At 43.9% G+C, this 18,601-nt stretch overlaps 1 protein-coding gene across 4 annotated transcripts in view; it reads right to left on the minus strand.

Moving 5' to 3' along the window:
• The window catches only part of SDK1 (sidekick cell adhesion molecule 1), a 445,458-nt gene that overhangs the window by 48,963 nt on the left and 377,894 nt on the right, over window positions 1–18,601 (minus strand). For all 4 annotated transcript variants that reach the window (XM_089477071.1, XM_089477072.1, XM_089477069.1 and 1 more), the window contains exons 33-35: window positions 15,484–15,622; window positions 14,463–14,522; window positions 11,915–12,016 (exon numbers count right to left, since the gene is read on the minus strand). In XM_089477071.1, coding sequence (XP_089333197.1) covers window positions 11,915–12,016; window positions 14,463–14,522; window positions 15,484–15,622 — 301 coding nt within the window. The remainder of the gene's footprint in view (window positions 1–11,914; window positions 12,017–14,462; window positions 14,523–15,483; window positions 15,623–18,601) is intronic.

An 18,601-nucleotide genomic window follows, 5' to 3' on the forward strand; every position in this document is an offset into this window, starting at 1 on the left:
ACAAGCACTGAAATGGCATCTTTCTTGTGGCTTTGGGTGCCGTGACGTTATCAAGACTAACAGGTGTAGCAAAAGAACCTCTGGGAGACTCCATTTTTTGGCACGCAAAAGAGTGTGCCAGCCTGGCCAAATCGTATTTTGACTTGTCATTTAAAAGCAAGCGCTTGCGTTCTGCTCAGGGAGCTGGAGCAGCATTTTGTACATCGCTGTTAATTTAAGGAGGATTTTTTGCTTTACCTTCTAGCCTGCTCCGGCAACCCCTTTGAAGAATCACTCAGGGAAAAAAGAGCAAATCGCATAAACAGAGCAAGCCGTACAAATTAATGGATGTTTTCCCCAAAAACGATAACCATGGCTTTGTCGCAGTGACAGGAGCAGGGAGTGCAAAGTCAGACAGGCCATTAGTGGTACAATTCGGAAAATAAACAGGAACAAGCGGAGGAGTTCATGCCAAGAGAAGATTGCGTCTGCTCAGGAGTCAGGAACAGAATTTGTGGAGCAAACCTTCATGGCATAAGGCAGAGTGGATTCAGAAATATCTTTCCTTCTTTCCCTCTCCCTCTCCCCTCTACAAACATACACACAAATTCAAAACCTATGCAAAAGATAAAGAAATAATCCCTAACCAAAATCAAAAGGCCAAGAGAAAGTATCATAGTGGGCGATGGCAGTGGACAACAGTTATGAAGTGCTCCTGTTCAGTGTTCTAACTAGCCAGCCATGTGCTCCTCCAGGTGGCAAAAAAAAAGCTTTCTCTGTCCAAGTCCATCAAGTAGTGGTTCCCAACCGTTAGTCCTCCAGATGATTTGGACTTCAGCTCCCATAATCCCTGACTGTTGGCCAAGTTGGCTGAAGCTTCTGAGAGCTGAAGTCCAAAACAAATGGGGGATCAAACATTGGGAAATGCTTTCCTAGAGATCCGCTGCCAGTTGAGTAGAAAACACTATAGAAAACACCAGTCCACTAATCTGGACTTGTATATGGATCTCTGGTTGAAGGCCATGGTCTTCTAAACAGACTCAATCACATTTTCCTGTTGGTTCATGGTACTCGCTTATGGATGTCCCAGCCCTCCAAGAAACTGGACATAGGAGGCATGCTTCAATCCGTCAAAGAACACCACTTGCACCAGTTTTAAATTTTTTTTGCATGCCACAGAAATATAGGTTTCTGGAGTGGATCACTTCAGGCTGACATTGGAAGAGTTTAATGTATATCCCTGGTACAGACATAAGCACCTTGGCTAATGGATGCACCCCGGAGTCAGTACAAACTGACATATTAAGAGCAGGCTCTTAAGGAGATGCTCCAATGTTGATCAATTCACTCAACCTGGCAATACAGTACAGTTTCCTCTGCTTTTCTGCACCATCCTTCCAGCTTGATTTGCTCTTCTGTTTCCTGCAATACACCTAACACTACTGGTCTTTTCTCAGAGGCTGAAAGATCCTTCAGGCACTTAGGATAACTCTATACTCCTATTTAGTTGCCATATTTTTATTCCATCTGTCTTCCAAGGAGTTCAGAGCTCCCAACTGATCCTAACAACAAGGTGGGTTAAGCTTCTTTTCCAAGGTTTTTATTTAACCTTGGTGTCTAACAGCATAGGTTCTTTCAGTACATGAAAGATTACTAGGACACATGGACGTTTCTCTATCATTAAGGCGTAAGCATTCACACATGCATACCCCCCCCCCCCCAAAAAAAATAACTGCTACTCTGTGAAGTCTTCTCCAGTTTACAGAAAGGACTCCCCAGCGATGAGCCAGTTATACAAAAGAGTGAGGGAAGGGTTCTTCTTTTGCTTCCTGCCATCTCAGTTGACAGTCAGGAGCTAGTCAATGAATGAACAATTCAACAAAAATGAGACAAAGTGATGTCTGATTTTACAACATGTATCTCATTGATTTGACAATTGTCTCAGAACTGGGCTCCATTGTGAAAGCACAGCCTTAAAAACCACACACAACAGTCTAAATAAGAAGGCAATGGTAAAATTGTGAATAGATCTTGGTCTCTATAAATCAGAAATGACTTGAAGACACACAACAACAACAACAACAACAACAAGAGGCATCCTTCTGCCTTGGTCATTTACTTCTCAAAAGAGTCTGCCTTCCCAATTTTGCAACCAGAATTATGGTCCAGATAAGTCATAATATGATCAGAGACATTCATATATTCTTAAGAGAGTAACAGCAGGAGCCTGTCTTATGCAGACACACAACAGCAACAACAGTAGCAACAGCAGCAGCAGAAACAACAAGAACAGCAGGCTTCCTTCATCTTGGTCATTTACTTCTCAGAAGAGTCTGCCCTCCCAATTTTGCAACCAAAATTATAGTCCAGATGAGTCACGATCTGATCGGAGACATTCACATATTCTTAAGAGAGTCACAACAGCAGCTTGTATTATGCCGAAAGAGTCTTTTAAGCATAGGGTAGCTTAGGAGTAGCACACGCCAGGCTCAGACAGTGAGAATCAATGCAATTAGCTAACTGACTCATTTCACCTGAGCAGTTTAACATGGTTGCCCTCCTCTTCAGGGAAAAGATTTTGGAATCAAAGGCTATTAATCAGACAGCAATTACGGAGGGCACAGCCGGATCACATTGCTGTGACCTCCTGACACAAGAAGGAAATCCCAGGGTAATTTGCTGGCAACTTCTAGGAAAACTCTTGATCATTGCCTGACGGAGCCCGAATAGTTAAGAGATAGGAAAATGTTAAGTTACGGGACTGTGTGCAATCCTGAAAGGTAGGGCAGGCAGAAAGAAAAACCACACAGGGGAACGCAAGTGTCTTTCCAAAATGAGACGAGTCCAAAAGAAAGTTGATGCACATGGATCGGCATGAATAGAAGCTCTGAGCAATCAGAAAAAGTTACAGACACATTCGTTTGGCTGTTCCCCACATTAGCGGGGCAAAATGAGAAGGGCATCATGCCATCTATAGTGCCTATAAGCAATCATTTGGCCTAGAAACAATCATTTTGTGTTCATCATTACACACAGAGTTGGAAAACTAGCCATGGTGGGCTAAAGATAATTAGAGTCCGTCATTATCTGGATTTTATTTGCAACCCTTTCAGTTTTCAAAGCAGGGATGACAACTTATATGTGACAAACAAGTAAACAATTTAGGCTAAGCCATTCCGGGGTGTTTCAAAACACAATTAAGGTTTTCCTTTGCTGCCTGCAGAAGCTCACATTCCCTTTGCAAACACACATTTTAAAAACTGGAGGCTGGGGCGATTGCTGTTTGCTGTGATGCCCAGTTGGGTCTACAAAGGGAAAGGGACAAAAGAGGGTCCATCCGTTGTTCTCCTTCTTATGTTTCTCGGCAGCCCATCTACCAAATTATGAACGGATAGCAACAGTGGAGTTAAGCATGTGCTTAATCTTCCCATTAAAATAAATGGAGCTCCCAAAAGTGCTTAATCCTGACAGTATTGTGCCCATTACTATTGTCATCCCAGACAAATGCCTGGCATATGCCTCCATGACAATGAGCACAGCCACATCACAACAGAAATCTGTGCAGGTTGAGTCTTTTAACGTAAGAGGACAAGAATGCATAACTAGGATTTAATGTGTGTTTTGGGGTGGATGGAGCTGGACATTGGAAACAAGAGAGAAAGAGTCACTTCCAGGCTGAAGTCCTCTCTGTTTGCCACCCGAACATCCCAACCTGGAGACCAGCCAAGCCCCCTCCTGCCTTTCACTTAGGGTAGCATACGGAGATATATTGCTCCACTTTCCTAATGCAGAATGTCGGACCCACCAGGAAGACAAGCATTCCATTAAAAAGCAGCAGCTCCAAAGAATCAGCCTGGGCACATTTCACCAGCCACAATTATCTGGCTCTGAGAAGCAAAGCAAGTAGTATTAGCTAAGATGCAACCTCATTTATCCACCAAAGCCTGCCACTGTCCAACATTTCTGGATAATTAAAAGTCTGGATGAGGTGCTTTCATACCTATTGGCAGCTGGAAAGGCTACAATAAGAGACGAAAAGCCCTGCCATTACTGCTGGCTGCCTGCCTGCCTTCACTGTTGCTTGCTAGCGGAGGCTGCAGCATGCACATCAACTCCAATGGCAGACATATGTCTTAATTTCACAGCCCAGGTGCTCACTTGACATTTAGTATTCGTTTTATTTTTCAAAGATCATTTCAGGGTGAGGATCTTGACTTTTATGGCCCTTTGCTGCTTGGGGCTGAAGTACCTGAAGGCGGATCTTTTTCCATATGAGCTTGCCCAGATTCTGAGATGGGCCTGAGAGGCCTATCCCTGGCTCCTTCTATCCCTTTAGATGTGGCAGATGGTTCCCATGAGGAAGGCCTTTTCGGTGGTGACACCCTGGCCTTGCAACATTCTCCCCAGAGAGACTCAAGCAGAACTCATTTTGCCCTCTGCTTTTAGTCTGTTCCCCCTCCAAAGCCTTCATTGAACTTTTTCCAATATGCTTTTATACATTTGCTTTTCTTTTATGCATTTTGTTTTATGCATGAGCTACATTCCTATCCTACTGTTACTGAATGCTAATGTGCTTCAAGGGTGCAGTACAGTACACATCATAATAAATCTTAATAAGAACATAAGAAGAGTCACAGTGGATCAGACCAAAGACCTGCCTAGTCAACCATTCTGGGGTCATACTGTTGCCCAAAAGATGCAAGACATGAGTGCATCTCTCTCACATCCCCAAACACCTAACCTACCGAGGCAAACTGCCTCCAATTTTGGAGGAGATATCTAGTCCTTAGGAGTTAGTGTGGCATACTGGCTTGAGTGTTGGACAATGACTCTGGAGACCAGGATTCAATGTCCAGCTTGGCCATGAAACCCACTGGGCAAGTCACATGCTCTCAGCCTCAAGGGAAGACAATGGCAAATCTCCTCTGAACAAAGCTTGCCAAGAAAACCCCATGATAAGGTCGCCGTAAGTCAGAAATGATTTGAAGGCACACAACACACACAAACCTAGCCCTTATGATCAGCAATCAACGATGGTTCTAACAACCATGAGTTCATCCAACCCCCTTTTAAAGCCATCTGAATTGGAAGTTGGCACTACCTCTTGTGGCAGTGAATCCCACAGTTTCTGCACTCTGTGACAAGAACATGTGCCCTTCATCACTATTCAGCAGCATCCTGCATACCTCCTCAGTATCCTGTTGAATTATCATCTTCTCCCCTAATAATTTGCTTTGTTCTGTACATCAATAAACGTCCACCCACCCACCCAAATCATCTTTCATCTTGTTTTGAGCTGAGTGGTTGTTACGATCTGTGGGATGCCAGCCTTATTGCGGGGATGCATCTGATGCCTCAGAAAGGTCAAGTTGCAATGACGCTTCTAATAATAGTATACCTGCTCATTAAATTACTGTTGAGTATACCCCCCGATTCCTTTTGTTTATGCAAAGAAAACATGCTGTTCTTTCTCGATGGTTGCTTTGTCAACAAAGAGGCAGAGACCGTCGCTAAAGGCCACTAGGGGGAACTAAAGCTGCTGAAAACTCCCCTGTCCCAGCCTGCCGCTTTTCCGTGAAATCAATGAGAAATTAGCATACAATTGTTCTATTAAACTGCGGCAGTACATGTGTTGCAAATTGCTACCTTTCCACTCTTTCCCCTTTTCACCCTCTGTTATGAAAGCCTCCTCTCCGTTGCCTCATTTGTGATGATCTCACTGTGGGAGGTGATGCAAAAGAACGAAAATGAAACTAGAGCAAGCGGGGAATGGGATACTCCTGATGTTAGACTATAAACCAACAGGTCCATATATTCCCAGGACAGTTCCCTGCACCCTACGGTCCCCCAGATTGAATCCCAGTTGAAGAAAACTCAATGGTATTCATTCAGAATCCCAGAACCTGTCTTCCTGATTCAGCAGCTGCAACTAGGTCTGGCTCATCGTTGGCTTCAGATGGGTCTTTTTCGCCCCCAGTAAACTGAGTAGACTCTGGGTAAAAATGGCCTCCTGATGGTCAGGTCAAGACTCCAACATCTTCTTTGATTCTCCCACCTGGTTCTGGAGAACTTGGTTGGAAACTGTGGCAGGGCATAAGAATGGGATCCAAGGGATTCTTTGGGAAACCAATGCAAAACATCCTTGTAATAGGTTGGGATTCATGAGGATACTCTCTGAAAATGGGGTTTGCTGTGTGATTTCAATCTTCTTCCTCTGGGGGTTCTGAGTCCAAGAGAATTTGCCATTGGATCCCAGTCTTCTTCCTCTGGGGACTCTTGGTCAAAGAGTTCTGACGATGTCCCCAAAACTTATGGGAACATAGTTCAGGAGCCATTAGCAGGTTGGAACACAAAGCAGCTAACAATGGAAGTGGTGGAAGGACATGATGTGTCATTACATATCAAGCTCCATCACATCACGCAACAGAAGGAAGCTCCTGTGCGCCACAAGAAAAAAAAAAGCCCATGTTTTCGGTCAGGAAATCACTGACTTTTGTTCTTCAAGAACATCCAGTCTGTTGATAGAACATCACCGCAAGGGAAATGTCGACCAAGCGGACATAACAAGGCTGCATCTCTTAAATTTTTATTTTGGGGATAAGCGCAAGCCCCCCTTCCAACTTCAGAATAGATCAAATCAGGGCGCTTTTCTAAGAGTTAAACAAGGAGCCACAGCCATGCTGCGCAACACATCGAGTCGTACGGAGAACTGCTTATGAGTAATATTAACAGCTTAATGAGCTGTTAATGAGGCGCTCAGTCAGTTGCTTCAGCTTGCACTCTGAAACCAGAGCAAATTATCTCCTTGCATTTTCCGCTTTACCATCAGAGAATTAAGGGTGGCAGATAAACCCACCCGGCATATGTCTCAATCTGGACATTATTTCTCAGCAAATTGTTTTAAGATTTCATTCCCTATCTGCAAGATTAAATTGGTCTGACAGTAGAATGTGTGGGTTTTTTGTTTTGGTTTACAAACACACATGACATTTGCCCCTTCAGCTTGGTTTCTTTCTACTGGGTTGCAACTGCCAGAGACCTGCAAGACTGTCGCTTTGAGATGCCGACATCAGGACATTCATCCACGAAGTAGCAAAAGCTGGGGGCCGTTTTGCCACGATTATGGCATTAGCGTCAAAGCCACAGAGTAACACACAAATCCTCTCTGCTCTTGTACAGATGGAATATAGAGTGAAAAAGTATGACAACCAGAGACCAAAAGCACGAGAAGGCAGAATTGAAAGAAGAGAGGCAGGATTAATATTTGATTATTTACATTTGTATTTTGCCTTTTTAAACAAAATTCAGAGAAAGAGGGAGGAAAATGACACATCCATCTCATATATTAACAAAAGGTGCAAGAAAAGACCAATTAAGAAGTGTATGCATGTATGTGAGAGGCAACATGGAGTAGTGGTCTGAATGTTGGACTAGAACTCTTGGAGACCAGGGTTCAAATCCTGACACAACAATGGAAATCCACTGGTTGACCATGGGCCGCTTACACACTCCCAGTTTAAGAGGAAGTCAATGGCAAACGTCTTTTGATGACCGTGTGGTATGGCAGCTTGAGTGTTGGACTATGACTCCAGGAGACCATGGTTTGTATCCTTGCTCCATTGAGCTATGGAAACCCATGGGTAAGTCAAGCTATCTTAACTTTAGAGGAAGGCAACGCCACCCCAAGAACAAATATTGCCAAGGCGGCCCTGGGATAGGTTGGTCTTAGGGTTGCCATAAGTTGGAAAAGACTTGAAGACACACAATGTCCATGTCTCTCTCCATACATATGTATGTAAGTACAGTCCATAATACCCACAGTGAAAACAAATACATCCTGACATATTGTGCCTCAGTGTTATTAGACGAGCATCAGAATAAACACATGGATAATAAATAAAACGGGTATGTATTTCTGTGTTTTAGCAGGGAAGTGGGGCAGCTCTTCTGTTCCCTGTGTGGGTATGACTCATTCAAATAATGCAAATATGCACCAAATCACTTTCTTTGCATGATTTTGGTAGCAATGCCAGGACTTTATTTCTGCTCAAAATGCAGATCATTTTTGGCAACAAGTGAGAGTAGAAAGGGCACCTCATCCAGGGGTGCAAGCCTCCTCCAACACTGGCATCAGGAGGGTTCAAGCAACCTAACTGTTTGTTGGGATTACAGCCAAGGAGAATTGCTGGGCAGCTGGAAGAAAGGTTGGGAGAGATTGCTGGGGGACAGAAGGGTTTGTAGACTGGCAAATGGAAGCATGGCATCCTTGCTGGTTGATTTCCAGACTTCCCACCCCCTTTTGCAGGCTTCCTATTTAAAAAGAAAATGAAGGAAATTTCAGAATGCAGCCATCAGGAATAGATCCAAAGAATCTAGGCCCTGCATATGAGATGCTTTGGCTGGACAAGAAGAAAATGTTTCATCGTACAGAATAAAGATAGGAAAGCCTCCAGTTGGATCCCAGGTCAAAACTGAACAGGTGCTTTAAATGTAGCTTTCGCTCTTTCCTTCTTCTTCTTAGCCAGAAAGCTTCCCGAGCCAGGTTTCATCCTTTGACTTTTCTCTTTGAGCCACAGAGTCTGCTGGCCTGTGTCCTTGGAGCATCTTCTTTGCATTTCTGGACCTGCATGTTAAAACCCAGATGCTCTCCTCAAAATTCATCTCTCCTGCTGCAGCTATCAGGCGAGTGGAGCCTTTGGGGGATGCGCAAGCAATGCTTCAGACACAGGTGGGAAAACAGCTGATGGAAAATAATAGGCTCAGCCATTCCTGGGGACATACAGCGGTAGGCATCAGCAGGGAGGCGATGGGAAATAATTACAGTTAACAGTGGGAAAACAGATTTGCTTCTGGCTCATTCAGAACATGACTGAAGAAGCAAATTCAAAGCTCAGGCAGGGTCCAGAGAGCGGCTGCCCTTAATGGTATTGCTTCAGCCTAGCTCCTCTTGTAGGAACAGTTTTTCCTTTGCCTAACAAAAGCAGCACAAGACAGGTGGCTGGCTTTTCCAAAAGGAAACAAGACAGCCATTAGCAGAAATCAGATAAGGAGGCTGCTTCCCTTAGACCTGCTTTATTTCTGTGCTCCTTCTCAATACTGGAGTTTGCTGTCAAAACTCATTATGATTAAAAAAAAATTAAATGGGAAGGAGGGAGAGGGATTGGAGATAGATCCCAGCTGCATTAGCTCCTGTGAAGTGTGAAGGTTGTCAGTCTCATCATTGGTTATAATGATACCTGTTACTCTTGCCATCTTCTCGAAAATCAGAGGGTTTTTTTTTAAAAGGTTATATCCTCCCCATCATGTTTCACTTGCCTACTTCATCTCACACAAGCATATCACCTTCAAGTGTGATATTTTCCATGTTATTTGTACCAAGGTAGCTCTGTAGGACAACAAAGAATGGAGGCCTGTCAAATGTAGGGTTTGTACTGCCATCTTCTGTTTCACTCTCCTTCCGAAACAAGAGAGAACCAGAGAAACTGACAATTGCCAATTCTATGGAATTGCTGGGCCACTGTCCCAAACACTGTCATTTGGTAGAAGCACCTTGAAGGTCTGGTGAGCCAGTGGCACCATCTTGTTCACAAAGAAGCCAAAGGGAGTGTGGATCCAGAGGAAAGCAGCCTTCCCGCAAGCTGTTGCCGAGGCAAGGCTTCGCACTTGGTTGCTGAACTGAGAAAAGGTTTGCACAGGCTGGAAAGGATAGAGATTCAGAACTTCTCTGTTGCTTTCAGCGTTGCTGCTCTTTTACCAAGCCCTACAACGGGAAAGGCAAAATCTTCAGCACGGTTGGAAAAGAAGCAGCTTCTTCAGGACTCCCGAGAGGTTCAAAAGGTGGAGTAGGTCTCGCCATGAGGCACGTAGGCAGTCTGTTCCTCCGTTTCTCAGCCGGAGGCCCCCATTCAGAATGGATCTAGATAATTATTGCAGCAGGCTTAGTTCTTCTGCTGCATGGCCCCCAGGACTGTTTTTGAGATGTATGTAGGGTTCAACATTGGCAGGAAGATCATTATTAATTTTGCCTACTTTCAAGTACTCACAGGGGGGAGGGCAAATTACTTTCCCCATCTATTATTCTTCAAGCATCCTTAAATACGAAGACTCTTACAAGCACAATGTGTACGTAGGAGTGTCCTCCATGGGTTCAGTGTAGATGACTCTCGAGCGAGTGCGCAGAGGCTAGACTGCAAGCTGCCTTTATTTTTCCTAGGAGGGCTCAGCAATAGCCACAGTCTCTATATTTCTTAGTGAGTCATCATTTTAGTACACTTCTGATGGATAATCCCTGAGGAGACTCAACTACAGAAGAGGCCTGGAGGTCCAATTCTGCCAGATCATTTTAAGGAGCATCTCTATCCCTCTAGCAGAACCTTAGGGGGGCTCGAACCCCTCTGCTCCAGAGTCCATGCTCAGTTATAGAACTTGTCTCTGATGGAAGCAACAGAACAGATTCCTTTAGGAGTGGGATGACCTGGTATGTCTCACCTCCTTGTCTGACTGCTCCAAAACATGATCTCCAGCCTGGATACACTGGCTGTCTTTGACCATTTCCATGCTGCAACCCTTGGACAAGCCCCAGAAGGAACATCTCATTTATCATTCCTCTTCCCTTGTTGACACAGTAACTCAAGGAAGACCACACCAAGGAACAGATGAAGAAAGTACTTCTCAAAGGGAAATGCTAAGGTAATACTGTAGTATGTCTGAATAAGTACACTTACAGTATTACCTTAGTGTTTCTAAGGTAATACTGTAAGTGTACTTATCATTCAGACATACAATTAACGAAGATTGCTATACCAATGTAGGTCCCAATTTTCTTTCCTCCTTTCTTTCTTGCAGATGGCAAATGGACAAGCTGGGAAATATATATTAGTGACCGACGCCGCAATAGTAGGAGCCACCCCAGAGCACAGCTGCCCTGATAAATTTATGGAGTTTTAGTAAAAAATAACAGAACATTACTGCAATGTTTGAAATGAAAAGGTCAGAGGCAGCTAATGGCTTGTCCATGGCCCAAGACATGGGGAATGTAATGAAACTGTAATGAAAATAATTCTCAGATTTCAAATGAAACCTTTGCATGTTATATGTGAGATACGAGGATAGCAGAGGTGAAAGCAGATTGAGACGTAGTAGCTTGGTCAAATTTAACACCAGAACCGTTCCTCCAAAAGGGAGCAATGAATATAGACACAGGAGGATACAGCCACAAAATCAGGTCATTTTGTGGGAAAGGAACCCATATTTAGAGCCCTGAGTAAAACGAGAAAATGAAATTCTTTGCCAGCCTGTGAAACATGTGGCCCAACATCTGGAATGGCACTCTCCAGGAAAACGTAAAGAGAACAGTATGAAGAAATTGATCAATCTCCCATTTTGGGCAGGGGGCCTGGGACTGCTAAAAAAGGCCACTGAATCATACACACTTCTACGTTAATGTGAAGTTGAAGGCTTTCATGGCCGGCATCCAGCTTCTTGTGGGTTTTTTGGACTATGTGGCCATGTTCTAGAAGAGTGGCTGGCATCTTTAGAGAAATCTCTGAAGATGCCAGCCACTGATGCTGGCAAAATGTCAGGAATAAACCCTTCTAAGTTAATGTTTGCCTGATAAGAATGTTGCCGCTTCTCTCCCCAAACGCCTGAATCTAAGAATTCTGAACTCCATTCAGACTTTTTAGTGGTGAAAGGCTTATCCTAAACAGACCTGGGAATGTACTTTTTGTGGATGACAACTCCCAGAATCCTCAAGCCATGTGTTCAATGGTCATGCTGATTAGGGGATTCTGGATTTTGTAGCCCAAAATGCTATATTTTACAAGCTCTGATACATTCTAAAGATCCATAAGTTCCATAGATCTGGCTAAGAATTTAGCCATACCTACTTTACGCCTGTTCTACTTTGTAGGATTTTAGCAGATGACTTGCTTACCTGCTTCGCCAACAAAGACTTCCACCGGGGCGCTGGCAGGGCTCTCCCCAACGATGTTATAGGCTGTCATTACAACTTCGTATCTCTTGTACTTCTTCAGCTCTGGAAATGCAAATAATTGGGTTGTAAGCTAGCATCCCTTTTAATGTCACATTTAAAAAAATCATCAAAGGACCCAAAGAAGGACACATAAACGGAAAAATATCCAGTTAGCGTATTGTAGATGCAGCCGCTGGAGCGATGGGAGCAACAATCATTTTGCTTTTATAGCAGTTTAATAACCACCAGGGCTTTCCCCTAAAGGATAATGGAAACTATAGTTTGGCAAAGGTAACACAGTTCCCTCCCAGAACCACAGTTCCCAGAGTTCTCCAAGGGAAGAAAAAGGCAGTTAAAAAGATCAGAGTGTTGGAGGGGTATCTTTACAAGGGAAGGCTAAGTGATAAATAGGATGCTGAAGGGATAGTGGGAGATCCCCAAAAAACCCCACTTCCATCATCACAGCTGGAACACTGCTGAACACATACAAAACTCTGAAAATGCCATTTGGCCACCGGAAAACCATTTTGGAAGGGAATGACTGCAATAAGAAATGGGAATGGGGGGAACATTTAAAAATACACACACCTTCTTCAGTGTAACGAATAACCAAATGCATGATAGAAAGGAGGTGCACATCTATATACATGCAATATAGTGGCCTATTAGGAACAGGCCACCTACTAGATAATCTGGGTAGCGCACTATCCAAAGATGCTCCCCCGGAAATGCCATGAAAATTGTGTGAGCATCCTTCAGAGGTTCTTTACTAGCCTATCTTCTCCCCTGCTGCTAGTGAGTTACCCTTCAGCTTCCGCAGCAAATCATCATCCCAGGAAAGATGCCACAAGATTAATAATCAGCCCTTCTAATTTCAGAGTTCCTGGAGTATTTACAAACATGCTGCCCACGTATCTGAGTCAGAGACCAGCATGTTGTCTGTCGGTTTCAGGTAGACAGACAGCTGATGGTATCTGCTTACTGCTCAGATTTTGCCAGCATAATAAATAAAAAAGCATCTGATGTATTGGTAGGAAGCTGACAGTTTTATGGGAACGTGAAACCAGTTCCAGTATATACACAAGAATTCTTTCTCCCTCCCTCTCCCTCTCCCCACCTGCTCTCTCTGTGTATGTTTGGCGTTGCAAAGGACGTGATACATTTCTAAGGCAGTATGTGAGAAAATGGCACTGATGCGTGGCACAGAAATTCAGTCCAGTGGGAACTCTGACACAGAACAAGGATCAGAACAAAATGCCTGGCGAAAAGAGCTCATGAAAGTCCATGAGGATGGAGAGCTGGGAGTTTTCAGTGAGTGGTATGAACACAGAATCCAAAGTGGGTAGTGAATGTTAGGAGAGCAAAACAGCCCCCTAACCCCTGGTTTGAAGCCCAAGGGGGGAAGATATCTACCTTGACCACAGCTATATGGGTGACTGTGACAGAGAATAGTGAGAGAGAAATTAGATGTGCTTGTTCCACACATCTTATTCTTATCTCTCCATGTCCCATGAACACCCTGTTTATATGCACTGCAGAGCAGGGGTTTATCATGGTGTCAAGCTTGTTGCTGCACGCCCAACACAAGTGATTTGAAGTCTTAGGCTATTGGGAACTGAGATGGCTTTAGATCCTGCCTCCTTACTGTGCTTTACTGATTTTAAGTGCTATTGGTTTTGACAGCTGCCTTTTAATTTTGCCACTGTATGATGTCTCCAAGTCCTTATAATAATGAGGATGACAACCAACAAATTTGCAGCCACCACTACCATCATCACCACCAGTCATGGGCTCTGCTTTGCCCCATTGCTCCTTGTCTTACTAAGAATTCCTGTTGCACTCAGCAATGAAGGGGAAATTTCATCACTCCTTGGGCAGATAGGCAAAGGGCCCAAGGCCTCCTGAGAATGTCAGACAGCAGAAGGCCTGTTCAATTCTTTTCTTATCAGAGGCTAAAGATTCACAGGGGACCATGTGTACCAGATGTGCTGGGAAAGAGGAACAGAAGCAAGATCTGTGGGGCCAAATCCATATGGTGACCTCCGCAGCTTCGGTCTAAATCTCAGGGCAGAGCAGAGCCATTCTTAACAGAAGGCAACCAAACCTTTAAAAATGTCTAAGCTCATTTCCAGCAGTGCAGGTTTTCCAAACTGTGCACAGGCTTTCTCCAGGAGCCTTTTAATTTAGCCCTATAAGCAGCTGAGATGTCTGAACATGGCTAGCATTCAGATAAAGGAAAGAAAGCCTTTGGTGGCCAATCTAAACTCCATGCATGTTGCCATCAGGGCATCTAGCCTGTATGAGTTGGTTCAGTTCCCTGAATTATGTTTTACCTCTATCTCCTATGTCTGGCATACTGAAAAACAATGTAAACAGAGAGGAGATCAGGAAACTAAACCCATAAGTGAAGTCCCCTAAGTCCAAATTAGTGGGGTAGGAGAAAGGCACCAGAGACCTGTCACAAAGAGTTGCATCTAACAATGCTCTGCATCTGTATGCACACACTTACGTGTTAATTCATACGTCGTTAATACCGAGCTGCTGTTCACTGTCTTGAAGCTGCTTTGGGCTATTTGGAGTAAGCAAAGCAGAAAGTTGTTAGAGTGCAAGGAAGACTGTTATTGCAAATGACATCCAGCGCAGGTAGCAGGAAACAATACCACCCACGCACAGATGGCTTTAAGCTTCAGGACTGGACCTTGACAGGCAATAAAAGCCACATCAATTTTTAAATAACATGCCAAAAGATCATCAGTCACAAGGGTTCCCTCCTCTTCCTTGGCACAAGGGAATAGAAGAGGGCACGGAATGTTCTTAGACATGACTGGACAAACAAGCATCAAGGAAGATGGGCCTGGGAGAAGGAGAATTCCCCCAAATCCTGCTCTACTCATGCTGGTACTGTATTATTATAGAAGCTGCATACCTTAGGATTGAAATATAAATACACAGACAATCAGATGCACACTGGAAGGACAGCTGAATTTCCATGTTGTGACTTCTTTTGCACATAAGCTGTTGATGCACCTGGAATGCAACACCTCCTCCGACGGCACAGCAGGCGACGTTCTAACTCCACCACATGGATGAGGCTTTCTGTTTTTTCCCTTCGCCCTTTATTCTCCCCATCCCAATCAATAAAGCCTTTAATTTGATAGACTAGGCAAGCTAGTTTTGGACACCTGATTTACTACCAGGGTAGCCACAAGATGGAAACAGCTCAAAGCAAGAAATAACTGAGGATGTGGTGCATCAAAGAGGCAGGGAGGGGGATATGAGTGAATAAAGTGCTGTTTGGATGACCTCCCTGGACAGATCATGTCCCTATCAGGTAAGCAGCAGAATAAACATCAGAACAAGTGCAAATCACTCCTCTCCATTAAATGTTTTAACGACTGTCATCTTAATTGAAATGGCCAACAATTCATCCTTCCTTCTAAAGCTTTATCTCAGGATACAGGGAGGACAGTAAATGGTCAGATTGAAAGAAAAGAGCAACACACACAAATGTTTGCACACCAGCTACTCACGTGTAAGCTCTGCTCGTAAAGCTGATAGGTTTTTAATGATCTTGGACTCGGGTCCTGATCCCGTGCTTTCGTACTCCAACTCCCGGTAATAAATGCGATATCCCAAGAGAAGGCCATTCAGGCTCTCAGCCTTTGGAGGCTACAAGAGGTTTCCATTAGAAATGCATTAGACTTCGGGAATCCATTTGTGTCCCTTGTTAAGACAACCAAAACTTCAACAAAAACATTTCTGTTAAGTGCTGAAATAACCCTACAGCTTGACTTGTTTTCAAACAAGATGCATCTATCCACACCTTGGAAAAGGTCACTTTGGTAGACTGCAGCTCCCAGAATCTCTCAGCTAGCAAGGCCAAAGTTATTTGCATCACCAAAAGGGGTCTGTCCAGAATTCCTCATAAAATCAATATGGAAAGAGGCCATGTAAATCCATCAGGACAGTACAAACCTCTCAGTCAGTTTTGTGTGGTCACAAAGTGAGAGAAGATCCTGGGAGACAATGTGAAGCCACAGCCTTCCATATGATCTAAGAACCTTGTCTCACTATTCTTGTAATACAGTGTACAGGAACATCTTCTTCCAAGATGTTTGCTCAGGGTAGATGTTAAAAAGCATGGGAGATTACAGGAATCCATTTAGTAGTAGAAACGGTTGCATAGTGAGCTGCGAGCCATAATTTTTCGGCAACTCTATCTGAAATTGTCCCATGAGAGGAACTTAGAAAAGTTACTTTTTGGGACAATGCTGCAATATATCTCCTGCCCAAGGCTGCCTTTCTGAACAGCCCAGGGCAACATATTCAACATGTGGTTAATTAGAAATCTGAATAAGCACAAAGGCTGTTTGGATGGGGCTGTCTTGATCAGAATCTAGGTAAGGGACATTCTGCCAATTCAATTAACTTCTCATTTTAGATAATCAAGGTTCTGATAATGAAGGTTCCACAGAATGCCTTAAATTCTTTTTCTTTCTCTCAGCCATAAAAAACCCTTCCAGATTAATATCAAGTCCCTATTCAAAAGAGAGCCAGTAGGATTTTCTCTGGAGCTCGGATCTTATATCAGAATCGGAAGCTATTAAGATACAAGGCACAAAAAGGCCTAGGAGATAAATGGCATGGGATGATCTTTCCTCTTTGCCTTGATAATCATACTTCTGCCTTGGAAAAAGTACTCTGTTGAAAGGTCAGGGTATCTTGCTCTTATCTGTCTTTCATGAAAAAGAAAACACCTCCCCAGTTTTTGATGTAATGGATTATTTAGGATTTTCTCTCTCTTTCTAAGATGGGTCCAGAGGCTCTGCAGATCCAGGTAAAGTGATGATGAGTGGCAGTCAGTGCAGTTTCGAGAAAACAATCACAACAATTTGTTTACACTGTGCAACCTGGACAAATTCTCGGCTCAAAGGAGGAAATGGACTAGAACGAAGCATTAACTCTAACAACAACAGGAATTCAGACCATCACTCCTGAGCCACAGAGTCACCAGTTTCTTCAACAGAACCGTCTCCATTCATTCTTAGGTGGCTTTGAAACAATCAGCCAAGAAACTTAACACATCAGCAGCTAATTTTGTTTCACACATCCCCTCCAAAACCATTAAAATGTCATCTTGTGCAGGGAAACCCAAAATAACTTGGATGTTGCCTGTGTTTTCCTCACCATTTAGCTAACTATAAGCTTATTTTCCATTTTTATTCGAAAGCTACAGTCTGCCTAAATTGCTGAGTACCCAAATAACATAAGCAGAGTAATGACATGTAATTGCCTTCAATTCCCTTGATGTGGTTTGGGTGCAACTATCCCATTACATTTTCATGAAATAAAAAGCACCCAATTATCTAAACTACTACCTATTTCACATTCATTATCCACCCAATATCTATCAACGGGATCAACCTTTCTTCCTACATGTGCCACTTCATTCTCCTCTGCTCCCGTTTCCGTCCGTTCTATTGTGCGACTGACTGAGAGGTGGGTCGCTGATTGATACCTACACATGGCTCCTTGGGTAAACACAGTCAACTTGCCTCACGTTTGTTCAGTATGTTGAAATGGAGAGTGTTATTGCTTTTGTGCAAGCTAAGTCGCAGCGTAAGAGACAGAGACAACATCGGGGATGCAGCTGTAACATAATAGTAACGCTGAGATCCTGATGGAGCATAAAGCTCTACCAGGAAAGGTTGGGCTCCCTGCACCTCTCCCTTAGTGGACCACCTACCTCCTTACGTATGTCCTTTTAGGATCACTGTGGTCAGAGGTATCCAGAAACCTTGTGGATACCTTGCCCATGCCACCTATCTTCCTGCCACTTGGGCACCCCTGTCGCATGGCCATTTACTAGCTGGAGGAGGAGTAACAGTGGCTAGGAGGCATTTGGCTGTGTCCATGCAACCAGACACATAAAGATATCATCATCTTTTACCTCCCAGGGTCTTCCAATAATCCCCAAAGATTCCAGGAGAATGTCTTCTTCTTCATGTGTCTGGCGGCAAGAGCACACTTGGATGTTGCTTTGCCGCTCAACCTTCCTCCAGGCATTAAATGGCCATGGGGGTGTCCAGGTGGCAGGGAGGTAGATGGTGCAGGTGAGGAGCAGGGTATTTCAGTGGATGGAGTTGCTCGATACTCCCCTCCAAAATGACCAAAGGAGGACATAGGCAGGTCTAATTTGTAATTTCGCCTGTGTATGTCGCCAACAGAATTTCGGTCTAATAGAGAGACTGCACTGTACAGTCAGGACAATTTTACTGTGATCTGGATCCTGGAGCAACCTTCCCTAATCCCTTGCTCTGCAGGTATGGCAAACAATGGCTAGAACCCAAAAGGGGTTAGATCCATTGAATGAATTGTTTAATGTTGACACAACACGTAGTTAATTCCATTGACTCAGTGGGTCTGTTTTAGTTGGGACCAACAATAGGATTGAGGCCTATGAATCTCATAATCCCTAGCCAGCATAACCATTCTGTTTAGGTAGGGTGGGCTTACAGATCTACCTCTGTGGGTGCTCATATCTTGGTGTCATCTTCAGGAATGTAAGAGCCCATTCAAACTAGACAACCATAGCACTATGATTCCCTTTTAACTGTCATGACACATCCTATGAAATCTTGGGGTTTG

Source organism: Sceloporus occidentalis, unplaced genomic scaffold, assembly GCF_023333645.1.
Source record: "Sceloporus occidentalis isolate IW3139 unplaced genomic scaffold, rSceOcc1.0.p SCAF_10, whole genome shotgun sequence".
Taxonomy (NCBI): Eukaryota; Metazoa; Chordata; class Lepidosauria; order Squamata; family Phrynosomatidae; genus Sceloporus; species Sceloporus occidentalis.